The 16,635-nt window shown below is 58.1% G+C and overlaps 10 protein-coding genes across 10 annotated transcripts; 6 read left to right on the forward strand and 4 right to left on the reverse strand.

Annotated features, from left to right (window-relative positions):
• The first annotated feature begins 16 nt into the window (after positions 1–16).
• Positions 17–1,385, forward strand: BDY17DRAFT_303590 (uncharacterized protein). Its single transcript, XM_033734598.1, has one exon. It carries the CDS (start codon positions 494–496, stop codon positions 1,277–1,279), a length of 786 nt encoding a protein of 261 aa, XP_033586863.1. The 5' UTR covers positions 17–493; the 3' UTR covers positions 1,280–1,385.
• BDY17DRAFT_348849 (acyl-coenzyme A:6-aminopenicillanic acid acyl-transferase-domain-containing protein) lies at positions 1,386–2,794 on the reverse strand. The gene is made up of 3 exons (XM_033738148.1): positions 2,576–2,794; positions 2,338–2,515; positions 1,386–2,283 (listed from the first exon to the last, which is right to left on the reverse strand). Exons 1-3 carry the CDS (start codon positions 2,657–2,659, stop codon positions 1,454–1,456), a joined length of 1,092 nt encoding a protein of 363 aa, XP_033586864.1. The 5' UTR covers positions 2,660–2,794; the 3' UTR covers positions 1,386–1,453.
• Positions 2,795–2,871: 77 nt separating this feature from the next.
• On the forward strand, positions 2,872–3,948 carry BDY17DRAFT_318753 (glucose 1-dehydrogenase; the record flags this gene model as incomplete). The annotated part of the gene is made up of 4 exons (XM_033736221.1): positions 2,872–2,905; positions 2,966–3,106; positions 3,161–3,767; positions 3,822–3,948. 4 exons carry the CDS (start codon positions 2,872–2,874, stop codon positions 3,946–3,948), a joined length of 909 nt encoding a protein of 302 aa, XP_033586865.1.
• Positions 3,949–3,966: 18 nt separating this feature from the next.
• On the reverse strand, positions 3,967–5,430 carry BDY17DRAFT_256043 (uncharacterized protein; the record flags this gene model as incomplete). The annotated part of the gene is made up of 1 exon (XM_033731576.1): positions 3,967–5,430. The coding sequence occupies one exon, from the start codon at positions 5,428–5,430 to the stop codon at positions 3,967–3,969; it is 1,464 nt and encodes a 487-aa protein (XP_033586866.1).
• A 645-nt stretch (positions 5,431–6,075) lies between these two features.
• On the forward strand, positions 6,076–7,676 carry BDY17DRAFT_327260 (HAD-like domain-containing protein; the record flags this gene model as incomplete). The annotated part of the gene is made up of 2 exons (XM_033737648.1): positions 6,076–7,468; positions 7,531–7,676. 2 exons carry the CDS (start codon positions 6,076–6,078, stop codon positions 7,674–7,676), a joined length of 1,539 nt encoding a protein of 512 aa, XP_033586867.1.
• Positions 7,677–7,763: 87 nt separating this feature from the next.
• Positions 7,764–8,962, reverse strand: BDY17DRAFT_348853 (uncharacterized protein; the record flags this gene model as incomplete). The annotated part of the gene is made up of 4 exons (XM_033738149.1): positions 7,764–7,900; positions 7,954–8,371; positions 8,426–8,713; positions 8,774–8,962. 4 exons carry the CDS (start codon positions 8,960–8,962, stop codon positions 7,764–7,766), a joined length of 1,032 nt encoding a protein of 343 aa, XP_033586868.1.
• A 236-nt stretch (positions 8,963–9,198) lies between these two features.
• On the forward strand, positions 9,199–10,387 carry BDY17DRAFT_35834 (oligosaccharide biosynthesis protein Alg14-like protein). The gene has a single exon (XM_033738296.1). The coding sequence runs from the start codon at positions 9,348–9,350 to the stop codon at positions 10,104–10,106; it is 759 nt and encodes a 252-aa protein (XP_033586869.1). The 5' UTR covers positions 9,199–9,347; the 3' UTR covers positions 10,107–10,387.
• Positions 10,178–11,839, reverse strand: BDY17DRAFT_35831 (chaperonin 10-like protein). Its single transcript, XM_033738295.1, has 4 exons — positions 11,190–11,839; positions 10,560–11,122; positions 10,398–10,493; positions 10,178–10,340 (listed from the first exon to the last, which is right to left on the reverse strand). The coding sequence occupies exons 1-4, from the start codon at positions 11,483–11,485 to the stop codon at positions 10,249–10,251; spliced, it is 1,047 nt and encodes a 348-aa protein (XP_033586870.1). The 5' UTR covers positions 11,486–11,839; the 3' UTR covers positions 10,178–10,248.
• A 572-nt stretch (positions 11,840–12,411) lies between these two features.
• Positions 12,412–14,368, forward strand: BDY17DRAFT_303602 (t-complex protein 1 subunit gamma). Its single transcript, XM_033734599.1, has 2 exons — positions 12,412–12,584; positions 12,638–14,368. The coding sequence occupies exons 1-2, from the start codon at positions 12,560–12,562 to the stop codon at positions 14,257–14,259; spliced, it is 1,647 nt and encodes a 548-aa protein (XP_033586871.1). The 5' UTR covers positions 12,412–12,559; the 3' UTR covers positions 14,260–14,368.
• A 128-nt stretch (positions 14,369–14,496) lies between these two features.
• BDY17DRAFT_303603 (uncharacterized protein) lies at positions 14,497–16,574 on the forward strand. Its single transcript, XM_033734600.1, has one exon. It carries the CDS (start codon positions 14,671–14,673, stop codon positions 16,447–16,449), a length of 1,779 nt encoding a protein of 592 aa, XP_033586872.1. The 5' UTR covers positions 14,497–14,670; the 3' UTR covers positions 16,450–16,574.
• The last annotated feature ends 61 nt before the right edge of the window (positions 16,575–16,635 follow it).

The raw sequence follows: 16,635 nt of genomic DNA on the forward strand, positions 1-16,635 counted from the left end.
TGCATGCACCCCCGGGACAACGAGATCACGGAAGAAATAATAAAGGCAAGACCCCTGTTCCCGCCAATGTTCGGGAGGGGGTCCGCGCGATGGGTGACGACAGCCGCACCGGGACGTTTGTGGGCTCGCGCTCGGGTGCCGGCGATCGGCGCTCGATGCTCGGACGCCAACTACGCAATCGTCGTGGGAACATTGGGGATTGGTTCGTTGCTGCAACCCTGCGTCTGACCCCGAGCTGTGTGTGCCTTGCGAATACGAGGAGTGAGGGGACCTCCTCCACTTCCAGTCTCACGCCCTCTGCTTCCTCACTCTCGCTCTCATACGAGTTGGATGAGCTGAACTGCTGGCTTTGCTCGCTGGTGGTGTACCTCTGTGCGAGAGTGAGTTGTCTGCCATTGGCATTGTGCTCATTTGAGGATTATACCACCTCGACAATCGACTGCCCAGACACATCACTGAAACCTACACCGACCGGAGCAGGAAAGCAACAAAAATGTCCGACGACGGCCGGTTAAGCACCAGCACCAGCTCCTCCACCACCGGCGGCCCAACACCCAACTTCTCCCGTCCCCGCCAAACCCCGCGCCAACCCCCCTCAGCTCTGAAATCCCACTCCCACTCTGCAACCAACAAACCCTCTCGCGAACGCCACGTGCACATCCTCGACGCCTTCCACGAACCCCACCGCGCCCCGGCCGCCGTCTTCCCCGACGAACCGCGCTTCTCGGGCGAGTCGGAGCGCACCGATCACACTTCTTCCGAGCACTCGGTTGGCTCGTGGGATGGGCATGGAGGGGAGGTGGATTCGGCGAGACGGCGGCGGAGGATGGATAGTCAGCGCGCTGCTGCTGTTGCTGTGTCCGGCAGACCTGGACTACGCTCTGGGACGTCCGTGGGAAGCAACGGGGTGGTGGTGAAGAGGAACGATTCCGCCGCGAGTTCTTCCGTGGAGGGGACCCAGTCGGCGCCGCCGCCGCCGAAGATCGTCAAGCGCGTTTCCGTCGATCAGCAGAGTGAGCGCGTCGCTGCTTTCGAGGACTCGGAGAGCCATCACACCGTCTCCGAGAGCGGGGAGGAGGTCGGTGCTGTGGCTGTGGAGAGCGGCGGTTTGGGACGCTGGCAGAGTTCGGATGCGGATGTCAGTTCGTTGAGCGAGGCGCAGATTCGGCGGCTGGAGAAGAAGGGCATCAATCCTGCGTTGTGGGTGGAGATGCAGGCGGCGAAGAAGGGGAAGAAGAAGTGGATGCCACATTTGTTGGGGAATGGGTTTATTAATTGATTGAGTTGATGGCGTTTGGACTGGTTTGGATACCCATTTTGATCGACTTGGATCGAGGTTATTTGGTGGGGAGAGGGCGGGACGGAGGGGTTGGAGGGGTGAGATGGTGTTGATCCAGAGGATTGAAGTCATTGCACCTTGTCATTACTACATCACGACCATGTGTAACGACCATCAATCAAAAGCCAACTCCAAGTAATCATCCGGATCAATCGGCCGCCCAAGCGTAACGCCCGCCCGTCTAGCCTTCAAATCCATCACGATATTGAACAGCGTCGCCGACGTACTATGCCCCTTCTGAATCCGACAAATCGCCCCCGGCGCATTCGTCTCGTCCTTGAATACCTCAAACAGCGCCTCAGCACTCGGCTCCCCACGCACCAGACCCCCAGCCAACTCCTCAATCCTCGCCACACGAAAGGTAGAGTCCGCCAACCAGTTCGTGTCCGGGCCGGTACTCGGGTGTTTTTGCAAGTAGTGGTTCGAATGGAACACCTGGCCCGCAGCATTCATCTCGCACTTCTGCACGTCGGCCGAACTCCACTCGAGTCCTATCCCGCCCGACGCATCGGCGATGAGCATGTGGCATGAGGACGCCACACCAAACGCCTCCAACTGCCGCACAGCAGCCTCGCGACTCTCGGAATCCAGCACCATCCGCAAGCCCAAATGGCAAGGCAGACGCCCGGGATCCGCACCTTTCATCTTGATCGCGTTCAGACACACGCCCACTCCCGCAAAGTTGAGGCCGATCTTGCCTATCAGCCCGGCTTCCGTGATCATTTTGATCGTCGGCTTGCGCGCGGCGGACTGGTCGATGGTCAGGGCTACGAGGTTCGCTTTCTGCGCTTCGTTCCAGTCCCAGTTTTGCGCGAGGAAGCTCGACGCCGCCGTGTGCCAGGAGAGGGCGGTGCAGCCGTCGGAGAAGAGGCCGAAGGTGATTTCCGTGCGGACGTTGCAGGCGATTATATCGGCGAGGGCAACGCGGGCGCCTTCTGCTACGCCTGATTACGGTATCAGCAAGGGAGGAACGTGGGTTTGTATGAATTCAAGCGGACCTCTCATCTCCTCGTGATAATGCGGCCACTTCTGCCGAATGACAGGCTCGTAGTCGTCCATGGCCAACTCGCGCACCTGCGCCCAGTCCATCTTCGCCGTGTCTTTGAACATGCCCGTGTAGAATTCAATGGTCCGAGAGACTTGATGTCGGGCTTCGCTGCCATGTTGGAATCCGATCTATCCGTACTTTTCGTAAGAGAAGGTTTAATGGCGTCGGGGTTGGGGACGGGGGTGTACCTCGTATGGACTACCGGAGCAGTGGATTTGGCGCAGTTTAGGCCTCTCCTGCTGTTCGTCGGGACTGCCGAGATAAGGTGCCATGATTATGTCTGAATGGTTTAGATCTTTGATGTGATGAGAGCAGAGTTGTGAGGTCAAGATACTGAGGTGATGTTGTTGGCGGCGAGAGCGAAGTCGGCGAAGCAGATGATGACGATGCGGGGTGAGGACGTTGTGAGGAGGTGCATGGATATAACGGCATGCCTGGAGAAGATGAAAACTTGAAGACCCGTTGGTATTCCTTTACTTACAAAATGCCAAAGAAACGAGTTCTCGTGGGCTACGGCAGTACGTCTCGTGTCGTCCGCACATCTCCCTTCAATCCGCAGTACTGACAATCCCCACCAGTCGACGTCGATGCAGTAGCAAACTGGATCAACACCGGGGATGGATCGCCTCAGAATCCCACCAACGTCTCCCGCGGCATCTTCGGCGCAACAGTGGGCATTGACAGGCTGCTGAAGCTCTACGAAAAGTACAACATCAAATGTAAGACCGTCCTTCCACTTGGGATGAGTGATGGAAACTCAAGCTACACAACAGGCACATTCTTCACCCCGGCGCACACACTAGAATCCTTCCCGGAGCAATTGGCCAAAGTGCGCGACGCAGGCCACGAGCTAGGCCTTCACGGCTACACGCACGAGTACATTTCCGACCTCCCTGCGAAAGAGCAGCAAGCCGTGCTCACGAAATCCATCGACGTGCTGACGCAGTTTTGCGGCAAGAAGCCGCAGGGCTACACCGCACCGGCGTGGACGACATCCAAGGAGCTCATTCCGCAGTTGGAGCAGGCGGGCATCGTGTATGACCATTCGTTTATGCATCATGATGTGCAGCCCTACTGGGCGCCGGATAGTAGCCATACGTGGGTCGAGACGGATGTGAAGAAGGAGGCCGTGCAGTGGATGTCGCCTATGACGAAGTTGATGCCGTCGAAGGTGGTGGAGATTCCGGCTAATTGGCACGTTGACGATTGGCCTCCGTTGCAACCCAAGGGGCCTTATGGATACGTCGACACTCATGTGGTGGAGAGGATGTGGAGAGAGCAGTTCGACTTTGCGTACAGGGAGTACGATACCTTCATCTTCCCGATGAGCATTCATCCGCAAGTCAGCGGGAAGCCGCAGGTCATCTTGATGCACGAGAGGTAGGTGTTGATGTTGTGAGATCGCGTTCCCGCGAATGCTGATCCACTTCCTAGATTGATCGAGCATATCAACTCCCACGAAGGAGTGGAATGGATGCCACTCGGCGAGATGGCGGAGGAGTTTCGCAGCGGTCGTTTCCCCGGCGTGAGCGTTGAAGGCGGGGCGGATGTGAAGCGGTGATTGTAGCGAGCACGCCTCTCATGAACTACCCTTCCCTCCCAGATCGATGTCTTCGGTGCGATAATGATCCGCCACGATCCTGTAGAGAAAGCTAGGCGCACAGCCCCCGAGATTGGTGATGTACAGATCCACGCAGTCCGCATCCACCCAGTCGTACAGCGGGTTGATGACGTCCACCTTGTCCATGAATTCGCCTTCTTCGTACGACACCACCTTGCCCGGATCGCCGTATTCGATTAGCTCGTGCGTGTCGAAGGGGTAGATGGGGCTGAGCTTGTAGACACCGGAAAGCACCACCACCGGTACTCTATGCGACTTGGCCGCCAGGGCTATGGTAGATGCGCCGGCAGCTGCGAGCAGACTGCCGTTCGCCAGGACAGAGTGAGGGGCTAGGATGACTTTGTTGATGCGCGACATCAAGGCGAAGACGGCGGTGTCGGGAATGAGGATGACGGTGATGCCCATGCTGGTTAATGGTTTCCATCGCTCATCTACTTCTTCCTCATCACCAGTGCCCTTCTTTCCCCCGTTGACAATGGTGGCGTGGGTTTCATCGTGGTTGTTGGGGTAGGCCTCGGCATGCACGACTGTGAATTTGCGCTTGCGAGCGGCGGTCATGAGGAATTTCTGGACCGTCTGGGAGGAGGTATGGGTGAGGATGATTTCGTTGCTGTGGATGTGATCGAGCGCATTCTCCGCAATCTGGTTGTCGACGACTTCCAGTTCGTCGAGAAGTTCTTTGATGCCATCGATGACTTCGGCCTTGACGTCGATCTTTTCCTTGCTTTCCGTTATCTTGCCCATGGGCTGGATGCGGGGTGATGAGCCCGGTGGGGGTGTGGGGATGGGAGAGCGCGCCAGGGGGTCTTCGAGCAGACTCAGCAGAGAAGAGACGGGCGGAAGACCAGCATAAGAAGCAGAGCTCGGCAATACCGGCCTCTTCACTTCTCGCTCGGCGCTTGCATCGAATCCTGGCGGTGATGTATATTCTATCATCGGTGTTTTGACTCGTGGGTGGAAGTCGTGAGGCACGGTGACACTCTGCCCGAGCGGAGACATGCCCGAGAAGGTCTTTGTGAGAAATGGGCGTCTGGCTTCGCTGGGATCAGGACTGGCGGCACCACTAACGCGGCCACTGCCCAGACTGCCATCACGTTCATCCTCCTCTGCTACTTCTCGGACGACGCCGAGGATCCGGCGGACGATGTTGCCCACAGCCATTTCACGTGGTTGCGCCGCCACCAATCGCCGCCCCACCTCGGAAATGCGGTCGATGAGCTGCTGGACATCGCGAATGCGCGTTGCTGCCACCACTCGCAGGAGCAGTTGGGCGGTGGCGAGGGCGCATGGTCGGGAGTTTTTGATTTGTCGTCGTTTGAGCAGGGAGATGAAGAGGTCGATGCTGCTCTCTACATCGGTGGATTTGAGGGATTTGAGGAAGGTGGAGAGGGAGGGCGTCTCGCCCACGATTGCCGCCGGCATGATGGTCACCTGGTTGGCTCACAACCGGATGGTGCTTTGAATTTGGTTTCAATGGATGATGCACCGTCAAGGGATGGACCTTTTGCAGCCTGAGTCACGCTCTAGGGTCCAGTAGGCGCGGTCGACGCGGACGAGATGCGAATGGCTTGGAGAGGATGGAATTCGAGTGGCCTGAACAGTATCCGCGTGCTGTCTCCTTCTTTTCGCGACTGGAATGGCGAAGTGTGGGCGAGTGAATGAAGCATGAAAGCAGGGATGGATTCATGAAAATGGAGGAAAGTTTGATAGCCGTGCGGTGCGGAGTGGGGCGGGTCTAGTTAAGTTTAGGTAACGTTAGCTCGAGGCGTAGCTTCGGGGCCCCGCCGTCAGCCACCTCATGAGACCTGTCGTCAAAACATCCCTCCACGTCGCCCGCCCTTCTTCCTCCCCTCCGAGCCTCGTGTGCGTCCTCCTCGACCGTGTCCGACCGTCTCTCCCGCTTCCGCGCAGTCCCATTGGCCTGGACGTGGAAGGGCGACTACCCCAGGCCTCTTCCCCCTCCCCGACCCCATCTCGCCTCGGCCGAAACACTTTGACCACTCCCGCCGTCCTCGCCCGCTCTCCGACCCGCGCATTGCCCGACATGTTGGCGAAGTGCTGAGCGTAATGAACAGCCTCAATATTGTTAGCAGATTCACCGCTGCTCCGCCCACCGCTACTCCTCCCCGATCCCGGACCGGCAGTGCAGCGGAGGTCGGGCTGGAAGATGACTCGGGGCGAGAAGGTCAATCTTCTGGTGATGATCAGACGGCCCACCCGTCCGATACGGTAGAGGAAGACGGGGTGACGCAGGAAGACTACAGCGAGACTAAGATCAAGGTGGAAGATGCGGACGAAAAGACCCCGCTGCGATCCCACGAGGATCATTCCGGATTCAAACCACGCCCGGGCAGTCATGTGTGGGACCTACCCTATCGCATTGCTCATGCCATATTCCGCGGCGTCCAAGCCCTTCTCTCCACCATTGGCGCCCCTGGACGCTACATCATCGCCTGCTTCTACGACCAACAAGGCCATTTCTCCCCCGTCCTCCCCTTCCGCAATCTCACATCCCTCGCGTCTCGACGGAGAAGAAAGTCGGCGGCGCAGGCGGTGGGCATTGGTGCTGCGGCAAGTTCGAGCGAAAAGTTGGACCGAAAAAGGTCGAGTAAGCGGTCCACCTCGGTAGACAGCCAGAACTCGTCAAGCACGTTGGGTTCGTCTGACGGCGAGGGTGAGCATGACGGACGAGAAGACAGTCCGGCGCGGCATACCCGTTCCCGAACTGCCGCCGCAGCCCAGCAGGATGAGGCGCCGCTGCGCAAGAGCATCCAGATCAAGCCGCAGACCGACGAGGCCCTTCGCAAGCGCCGAGCCGCGAAAGCGCTGCAAAGAAAGGCCGGCGCCAGCGCGGAAGATGTCGAAGCTGTAGCCGCCGCCTTGAAGTCTCCCTCGTCGCCCTCCACTGCATCCGCCCGACTGACTCGCTATCCTCGTGCGCCTGCTCCCCCTCGACCACTCGTACCTCGCCGGCAACCTTCGTACACCCTTTCTTACTCCACCGAAACCCCCAAAAAGACGCTCATCATCGACCTCGACGAGACACTAATCCACTCCCTCGCCAAAGGCGGCCGCATGAGCACCGGCCACATGGTCGAAGTCCGACTCGGCGGCCCTGTCCCCACCTCGCAACCCGGCACCGCCGGCCCCTCCAACGTCTCCATCGGCCACGGAGTTCCAATCCTCTACTACGTCCACGAACGCCCGGGGTGCCACGAATTCCTGCGCAAAGTGTCGAAGTGGTACAACCTGATTGTCTTCACGGCGTCGGTGCAGGAATACGCCGATCCCGTGATTGACTGGCTGGAGCGCGAAAGGCGGTATTTCGGCGGAAGGTATTATCGCCAGCACTGCACGCTGCGGAATGGCGCGTACATCAAGGACCTCGCGCAGGTCGAGCCGGATTTGAGTCGTGTGATGATTTTGGACAATAGTCCTATGAGCTATATCTTTCATGAAGGTGAGTTGGTGACAGTCACGTGCGTGAGAAGGTGTTCCTAAGCTGACATGGATGTGTTGAAGATAATGCGATTCCTATCGAAGGCTGGATCAGTGATCCCACCGACAACGACCTGCTGCATCTCATCCCTCTTCTCGAGGGCCTGCAGTATGTGACGGATGTGCGCGCGTTGCTGGCGTTAAGGCAAGGGCAAGCGCAGCAGGCCTGATCAACTGCTATATTCGATGTGGTACGCGTTGATAGAAGCTTAGAGATTCGTATGGAACACGAAGAGAGATGTCATAAACTCACGCCACTAAGCCAAGCCCGCTCTGCGCAGCCTTCTTTGAATCGCCATTGCATTCTGAGGCCAATAGCGATGTTGGCGCTGCTCGGAGTCCTCAACGCGTACAGAGGTGTGAATCAGCACGACAAGCTGCGGCCATTCAGGTGCTATTCGAGAATCAGCAGGTCGATACCCAAATAGATGACTATATGCCACTTACGGTCGGAACAAGGGGATGGAGACCGTTCTCCGTCATTAGGACCGATGATCCGGGGGAATTCGCTCTCCTCGTCGCTCATATCCCTGTCGTGTGCGTACGCCTCAATCTGAAGCGCTCGTCTAACGCGTTTGAATTGCTCCACCCTCTCCTCCTGCCGATCGAGAAGGCCTTTTAGATTCACGAAATAGGGCTGCAGCCCACAGAAATCATATCCCTCGGATGACTGGGGACAACCGTATGGCGGGGGTTCCTGTGTGTAGTTGGGCACGGTGAGGTAGCACATGGTAGTTCGCTGCGTGTCCCTCCAGCCGAACCTGCCACCTGCCAGGCGCCGCCAGTATGGCGACCGGCCCTCCCACTTGTAGTCGATTTCGTTTTTCCTGATGTATGCCTCGAGTCCAAAGTCTTTGCGAAGAAGCTGGGAGGGGGTCAGTCTATGGAGCGAGGATCACGCTTGTTGGAATCGTCTTACCTCATCGTACTTTGCAAACTCGCCTTCCTGGTCGATAATTTCCCTCCACCGCTGTGCCATCCTTTCACAGTCTGCTACTATCTCGGCACTGTCTTTGAGCCGATGGTTCACACTATCCTCTACCTTTTTCTTGCATTTGCACAATTGCGGCGTCCAGCGCAGGTCCACATTAGCCGCGAGATCCGCCAGACACTTCTCACACATCTCGAGCCTAGATCTACCTTGCACATCCAACGCAAAATATGCGTACCTCTCGGGAGTCAGATGGTCCACGGGCTTGCACTTGTTCTCGAAATGTTAGAATGCGTTCGCCGCTTCGACACCTGCTTCTGATTTCGATTCCGTGACCAGATTCTCGATAAGCAGTCTGACTTCGAGCGGCAGTTTGCTGATATGGGCATCGGGACCACGACCGAAGAGATGGCAGAGCCGGAGTGTCCGGATCTGAGCGTACTTTTGTAGCTGTTGGACCAGCACGTCCGCCTTCACTGGCATGCCCCATGTGACGCCGGAGTCTACGAATGCGAATGCCTCCATCTTGATCCGCTTTGAGTCCGAATTGTCGACGGGATCGAGGAAGAAGAGCGCTGAGATAGAGGCACAGCTATCCTCAGCCGCGGGTTGTACATGGACCGTCAGGCTACGTGCCAGACGATGCGAGTCACTGTCGGGTGTGGGAAGCCACTACATAGCCTGACGTCTGGTATCTGGAAAGATCCCGTGCAGCTTACGTAAAGTTCTCGATGAACGTGCTTTGAACCTCACCTCCTTCATGCAATGTAATTGAAAACAACCACGATTCTCCCAGCAGCGCAACGACAACCTTCATACGAATATGCGACACTCCTCAGTGAAATCTCTGAACACCGGAGAAATCCCTACAGCTCCAAGCCGGTAACAACCAACCATTCTCTTCACCAACATGGCCATCCTCCTCCTCGCAATCCTCCTCACCCTCACTATAACATCACTAGCCGCATACCGACTCTACACAATCCTACAACCACGAAGCAAACCCAACAAACAATGGTCACCACAGCGAAAACGCGGCGAACGCACCCACCTCCTCATCGTCCTCGGCAGCGGAGGCCACACAGCCGAAATGCTCTCCATGCTCTCCCGCGCCACTTCCGAAACCACCCCCTCCCACCGCCTAAACTGGAGCGATTACCAATTCCGAACGTGGGTGGTGGGCGCAGGCGATAGTATCTCCGCGCAGCGAGCCAAAGACTTCGAAACGAGCCTTGCCGTCAAAGCGAAAACTGAAACCGCAGGGGCAGTCATTTCCACCGTTCCTCGAGCACGAAAGATTCATCAGCCGATTCTCACTGCGCCTTTGTCCTCTCTGCGCTGCATGCTCGCTTGCTGCGTCGTTTTGTTCCAGCATTCGCGGACGGAGCGAGGCTTTCCGGATCTGATATTGTGCAATGGGCCTGCGACGGCGACGATTCTGATCTTCGCTTCCCTCCTTTTGCGCTTCCTTGATGTTGGGGGTTGTCAGAGGGAGGGCAAGATGCGGACTGTCTATGTGGAGAGTTGGGCGCGGGTGAAGCGGTTGAGTTTGTCGGGACGGTTGCTGGTGTGGGTTGTGGATCGGTTTTTGGTGCAGTGGCCGCAGCTGCTTGAGGAGGGGGTGTGCAAGGCGGCAGGGAAGGGGGAGTATTTGGGGGTGCTTGTTTGAGGTTATATACGACTTCGGACTTGAGCCTTGAGAGAGGTATTCAAACAGTTCAAAGGCAAGCGGATTCATTCTGATTTCAATATACAATTTCCACATCACAACTCAACGAAGCATCCCCAGCAGCGAGGTACGGCGTCGACATTTAGTCGAACTCGATATTCATCTTCAGCGCCTTCGTCTCCGCCGCACGGCCGAAGGTGTCGTAGGCCTTTTCGATCTCGCTAAACTTGAAGTCTGGACGATGACATGTTAACGGTGAGCGCAAAGCGAAAGGGTTTACAGACAGCTTACCATGTGTGATCAGCTCGTTGGTGTTGATTTTCCCGGCCTTGTTCAGCTCGAGGAGCAAGGGGATCGTATGGGATGAGACTAGAGCCATGCTGATGGCTACAGGGAGAGTCATGTGTCAGTCAGTGTTTCGTAAGTTGGGTTTGGGAGGAGAACTTGACGTACACGTCGATCGAGGCCACAGCCTGTCAATGGCAAGGTTGACGCCCGTACCATGCACTCCCACGTTAGCAATGTGAGATCCGATGCCGACAAGCTCCTGGCACATGTCCCAGGTCTGCGGAACACCAACAGCCTCAATCACAACGTCGAAGCCGTCAATGTCTCCGTGATGCTCCTTGCTCGCCTCCCGAGCTTCCTTTGCATTGCTGATCTTGTAGGTCGCCGTGGCGCCAATCTTCTTGGCAACTTCCAGGCGGTATTCATCCTTGTCGAAGAACACCAGAGACTTTGGGGCGTAGAATTGGGCGCAGATGCCTGCCGCGAGACCTACGGGACCCGCGCCGACGATGGCGACGGTGCTTCCTGGCTTGACGTGCCCACGCAGGACGCCGACTTCGAGGCCGGTGGGCAGGATGTCGGAGTAGACTAGCAAGCTCCTTTCGTCTGCGCCTTTGGGAACCGGGTACAAGCAGCTGTCGGCGAAGGGCATCAAGATGTACTCCGCTTGGGTGCCGTCGTGTAGATGGCCGAGGCGCCAGCCGCCCTTCTTGCAGGCGTCGTACAGGCTGTGGGGGTGAAGAGAGTAATGGTCAGCGACCATGCAACTTCAAAGCACATTCGAACTTCACTCACCTCCTCTTGCAAAAGCTGCAAGTGGCACAAGAAGTAATGCAAGCGATGAGAACGCGATCGCCCTTTTTGAAGTTCTTCACCTCGTTACCCACCTCCTCGATAATGCCAATGCCCTCGTGTCCTAGAGTACGGCCTCGGTCGACGGTGGGAACGTCGCCCTTGATGATGTGCAGATCTGTGCCGCAGATGGTGGTGCGCACCATCTTCACCAACGCTTGGGTTTGCTCTTGGATCTTGGGGACGTCTTTGTCGACGACCTTGATCTTGCCGACGCCATCGTAGACTAGAGCTTTCATATTGGCGGGCTGGAATGATAGGAAATGCTGTGGAGTGGAAGGTCTCGATCAATGGGAGCTTGGGAAGAATGACTTCGGCAGTCTTGGAAAAAGGTGGCAGCAGCGTCCGATCGACGTTTTAACGTGCCGACTCCCCCGCTCCAACGGAAGTGCAAGGATGGAGCTCCAGAGCATGTTGCTGCTGTGTTTCGAGGTTCCCCGCAATGTGAGGGAGGTGTGGTGTGGGAGGTAGAGAGGTACCTGCATCGGCGAGGAGCTCCCCCGCCTTGCGCGGTAATCAGGGTCCTGCTTCACCAGATGAGGCGGTAATGGCCACAAGCACTGGAAAAGTGAGCCAGAGGGCGCGAAAGGTGGACGTACAGATTGTGGAGGGGTGGTGAGGTGCCGTGAAGACGTGGCAAGTGCAGGCGAGGTCCATAGAGGGGTCGATGGGAGAGTCGATCGACGCAATGAAGCAGGCTCTTGTTGTGTGTAGCTGCAAAGAATCAAACAAAAGAGAGACGGATGAACAACGAAAAGGACGCGGATCCAAGCAAGGACTCCATTCGAAGGAGAGTCATTGGTCGAATACACCTACAGACGTTGTTCCTGCGTCTTCTTTCCTACGTACCAGGTTGGTCTCGTTTCAGACGGGTTTCTCTTTGCAAAAGGAGTCTGCCCAGATAACAGAATAGGAAACAAAGACTGAAGAGAAGACATAGGAGGGAGATGATCCTCGGAGTGATGTCTGTCTCTACATTCAAAGTCAACCTTGATGTCTTGAAAGCAATGCTGAAGCACGACTTGCTCTACGAGGCCGCGACTTTTGACCAGATACAGGCAGTCGAGTTGTCCCACCAATTTTGCAACTCACCCTTCAGCGAACGGCCGCACGCGACGACTGTCAAGCTCGGACGCGACATTTTTCCGATGCACTTTTTGGAAAACGAACAGGAAGTGCCGGTGTCGACAACTCTCACATTACACCCTCTACTTCTCGCCATAACGATTTCGAGTGTTTTTTGATCCTAGCCCACTCACTTTTCAACAACTTCAACACTCCCAGCGCCCAGGTGCGCTGCAAGACTCGCCAATATGCAGGCCCCGGTGGTGGTGATGAGTATGGCCTTCCCCTGCCTCTTACTGCAGACTCGTCGCTAAAACGTAGGACAGACACACAGAATGGCGACCGCCAGACAGGACGACAAGCACAGCTATCCAACATTACCGCTGCAAAGACCGTCGCCGACATCATCCGATCATGTCTAGGCCCGAAAGCCATGTTGAAGATGCTGCTCGATCCCATGGGCGGCATCGTCCTCACCAACGACGGCCACGCCATCCTGCGCGAGATCGAAGTCGCCCATCCTGCGGCTAAGAGCATGATTGAATTGGCACGCACACAAGATGAAGAGGTGGGCGATGGCACTACAACCGTCATCATTCTCGCTGGCGAGATCCTGGCCCTCAGTCTGCCGCAGCTCGACCGACACATCCATCCCGTCGTCATCATCTCCGCCTTCAAGCGAGCGCTGAGCGATGCGCTGGAGATTATCCAAGACGTCAGCATACCCGTCAACATCAACGACGACGAGCAGATGCGCGGCCTCATCTCCACCTCCATCGGCACCAAATTCACCTCGAGATACTCCGATCTGATGTGCGATCTGGCTCTCACCGCCGTGCGCACCGTCAGCCACGATGCAGGAGGAGGGCAGCAGGAAGTGGACATCAAGCGGTACGCGCGAGTGGAGAAGGTGCCGGGAGGGGAGATTGAAGACAGCACCGTGCTGGATGGAGTGATGCTGAGCAAGGACATCACTCATCCCAAGATGCGGCGGCGGATAGAGAACCCACGAATTGTCTTGTTGGACTGCACGCTCGAATACAAGAAGGGCGAGTCGGCGACGAACGTGGAGATTAGTAAGGAGGAGGACTGGAATCGGATCTTGCAGATTGAGGAGGAGCAGGTGCGGGCCATGTGCGATGCCATCATCGCCGTCAAACCCGACTTGGTCATTACGGAGAAGGGGGTTTCGGATCTGGCGCAGCATTTTCTGCTCAAAGCCAACATCACCGCACTCCGACGAGTGCGAAAGACGGACAACAACCGCGTTTCCCGTGCGACTGGCGCCACCATTGTCAACTCCGTGCAAGAGCTGACGGAGCGCGACGTCGGCACGCAGTGCGGCCTTTTTGAGATCAGCAAGATTGGCGACGAGTACTTCACCTTCCTCACCAAATGCAAGAATCCCAAGGCATGCACCATCCTGCTCCGCGGGCCGTCGAAAGACATCTTGAACGAGATTGACCGCAATCTGCTGGACGCCATGAGCGTGGCGCGGAACGTCATCTTCCACCCCTACCTGTCACCCGGCGGTGGTGCGACGGAAATGGCAGTGGCGGTGCGGCTGGACCAAAAGTCGAAATCGATCGAAGGAGTGCAGCAATGGCCCTACCGCGCTATCGCCGAGGCAATGGAGGTGATTCCGCGGACACTCATTCAGAACGCGGGCAACTCGCCCATTCGTGAACTCACGAACCTGCGCGCGAAGCACGCAGAGGATGCCAGCCAGGGCAAGGGCGGGAAAGAGGGAGGGGCTACGTGGGGGATTGATGGAGACGCGGGCAAGGTGGTGGACATGAAGACGTTTGGGATTTGGGAGCCGCAGGCGGTGAAACTGCAGAGCATCAAGACGGCGGTAGAGAGTGCGTGCTTGTTGCTGCGGGTGGATGACATTGTTGGCGCGAAGAGCAAGAAGGATGGCGGTGGGGGAGGGCGGGAGGAGGACTGAGGCTGATAATCGTAGATGGCGTAGTTGATACAACCAGCCTCAGCATGCCCCCATTGTGATCGTCAATGCTCAGTGCACGCTTGCGTCGTTTGATCAGTGATCTGGTCTCGTCCATCCCCCGATCGGCACGGCTGTCGCGGCAGCGTTGCAATGGTTCTGGCGCGCGGAACGTGCCGCGTAGAAAGTCGCCCACGCCCGCGCCCCCGGATTGGTGCCGCCCGCCGCCTGCACCCCCATCCATCCTGAACACCCCCAACCCTGATCGGCGTCTCAGCTTTCCAAATACCCACCACGCAGCACGCCTTGGTGTAACCCTGGCATTGTTGTCCATCGTCGACCACCTCTCACCTCCCCTTCATCCCCGGACCACTGGACTCACGACGGGAGAGATAGAGACAGCGACCAGGAGACATGGCGTGCAGCTTCATCTCCTACCAGCCCGGCGGCGACAGCAAGAAGCAGTCGCCGAGGGCCCTGCATCAAGACCCCGTCCAACTGGCCTCCACCACCGCGCATCAACCCCGGCACTCGCCGACAAATTCAAACAACATCCCCAACTCATTCGTCTTCGTCGACCCCGCCTCCGCCGGATCCAAGGGAACCGCCGTGGACGCGCGGAGAAGTATTCGTCGCCACGCGTCCAAGGCATGTGCGGCGCAACGCCTGGCCACCCTGGCTGCGCGGCGGAAACACCGCGACGTGCCTACCAAACGCGAACGGCAGAAGCAGGCCGCTGAGGAACGACTGCAGGCTGCTTTGCGAGTGCACGCGGCCAAGTTGGCGGAGGCCGAGGCGGACGAGGTGGTTGTGCGCGGCGGCCCCTCGGATCCCAACTGGAGCTATGTCGCGACCGCCGAGGATTCCAGCACATCGGATGACTGGAGTCGGCGAACATCCAGCTCTTCTTCCCTCGCTACTGTGCCAAGCGGCTCTCAGCTGCAGCACTCCCCGCCAGACCTCCATCAATCCACAACTCCCCTTTCCATCGCCTCCCAAGAAGTCTTCTCCACCCGGATCGACCCCTTCTCCACCACACTCGTCGACATCGAGCATGATGGCTCCCTCGGCCCGCTCTTTGGCCTCCTCGACACCTCCGTCTTCCCCCTCATGGACCTCCGCCTCCCTCTCAAACACGACCGCCTGTACGGCACCCGCTTCGCCCACTCCCGTGAACTCCCCCACTGGGTCTCCCGCAGCGAACCTCTCTTCTGGACCATGGCCTTCTGCGCCGCCACCATCCGCACCCTGCACAATCGCCAACGCCCCGGCGCCGAGCCGATTACAATGGGCTACCGCTACATGGCGATCCGCAGCGTGAACGCGCGCATCGCCGCGCTCGGCGAGGACAGCGTGTACGACGCCGCGCTCATCTACGCCATCGCCTCGCTCGGCGTCTGGGAGCGCGAAAAGGGCAGCAAGGAGGCGTGGCACTCGCACATGCAGGGCATGAAGATGATCATGCACAAGCTGCAGCAGGAGTCGCAGAGCGCGATGCTCGAAATCATCGTCAACGTGTGCCAGGAGCCTGGGTCCGTGCCCATTGAATACCACCACTCCGAAGGGTACCGACGGATAGGCGACAACGGCGCCCTCGACCATCGTCTACTATCCCCCATCTACGACTGTGGCCGCATAGACACCATGCCCCCGGGTCCAGAGAGACAAACTCTGAACCAAAGAACCGCCACGACCATTCTCTCCTACCGCCCCGCCGACCTCGTCCCCAGAACCCTCTGCGGTAAAGACCGCAACCTCGACGGCGACCGCCGATACCTGGAAATGCACGTCCTGCTGCAAGCAGCCGCCGCGTCCCTCATCCACTGCATCACCCAACACCTCGACAGCGAGCACGTCGCCCTCCCCACCAGCCCGAGCGTCGACGAAATCGACTTCCCCGAAATGTGCCGCGAGATGGTCGCGCTGGGCCGCAACGTGTGCACGGATCCCACGTACGACGATTCCCTGTTTTGGGCTTTGTTTACCATTTTCGCGCTCAATGAGTATGATACGCTCGAAGGGGCGGAGTTGCTTGCGACGTGTGCGAGGAATTTGGGGGTCGTGGGGTGGGAGGGGGTGCAGGCTTCGCTGCGGAGGACGGTGTATTTGGAGACTGTGGATGGGGTGTATCGCCGGTTCTTCTGGCGCGTGTTGAGGCCGAAATTGGGCCTCGTGCAGGGTGGGGGTGGTTGATACATTGGCGAGACCAGATACACTGTGTACAGGCACGTTTATCTACAGTTCCCAACAAGCCTCCATCCAACGACCCCCCCCCCCCCCCCCCCCCCCCCCCCCCCCCCCCCCCCCCCCCCCCCCCCCCCCCCCCCCCCCCCCCCCCCCCCCCCCCCCCCACCCCCCCCCCCCCCCCCCCCCCCCCCC

Source organism: Neohortaea acidophila (assembly GCF_010093505.1).
Source record: "Neohortaea acidophila strain CBS 113389 unplaced genomic scaffold BDY17scaffold_10, whole genome shotgun sequence".
NCBI lineage: Eukaryota > Fungi > Ascomycota > Dothideomycetes > Mycosphaerellales > Teratosphaeriaceae > Neohortaea > Neohortaea acidophila.

Excerpts from the sequence above, each read along its gene's own strand:
- BDY17DRAFT_303603 (XM_033734600.1), top strand. The coding sequence starts at position 14,671 with ATGGCGTGCAGCTTCATCTCCTACCAGCCCGGCGGCGACAGCAAGAAG.
- BDY17DRAFT_348849 (XM_033738148.1), bottom strand. The coding sequence starts at position 2,659 with ATGGCACCTTATCTCGGCAGTCCCGACGAACAGCAGGAGAGGCCTAAA. Across the intron at positions 2,516-2,575 it reads GCTCCGGTAGTCCATACGAG|ATCGGATTCCAACATGGCAG; the intron begins GTACACCCCCGT and ends AAGTACGGATAG. Across the intron at positions 2,284-2,337 it reads TTATCACGAGGAGATGAGAG|GCGTAGCAGAAGGCGCCCGC; the intron begins GTCCGCTTGAAT and ends TACCGTAATCAG.
- BDY17DRAFT_303602 (XM_033734599.1), top strand. The coding sequence starts at position 12,560 with ATGCAGGCCCCGGTGGTGGTGATGA. Across the intron at positions 12,585-12,637 it reads GGCCCCGGTGGTGGTGATGA|ACACACAGAATGGCGACCGC; the intron begins GTATGGCCTTCC and ends AACGTAGGACAG.
- BDY17DRAFT_303590 (XM_033734598.1), top strand. The coding sequence starts at position 494 with ATGTCCGACGACGGCCGGTTAAGCACCAGCACCAGCTCCTCCACCACC.
- BDY17DRAFT_35831 (XM_033738295.1), bottom strand. The coding sequence starts at position 11,485 with ATGAAAGCTCTAGTCTACGATGGCGTCGGCAAGATCAAGGTCGTCGAC. Across the intron at positions 10,494-10,559 it reads GCTGTGGCCTCGATCGACGT|CCATCAGCATGGCTCTAGTC; the intron begins GTACGTCAAGTT and ends CTCTCCCTGTAG. Across the intron at positions 10,341-10,397 it reads CAACGAGCTGATCACACATG|ACTTCAAGTTTAGCGAGATC; the intron begins GTAAGCTGTCTG and ends GTCATCGTCCAG.
- BDY17DRAFT_35834 (XM_033738296.1), top strand. The coding sequence starts at position 9,348 with ATGGCCATCCTCCTCCTCGCAATCCTCCTCACCCTCACTATAACATCA.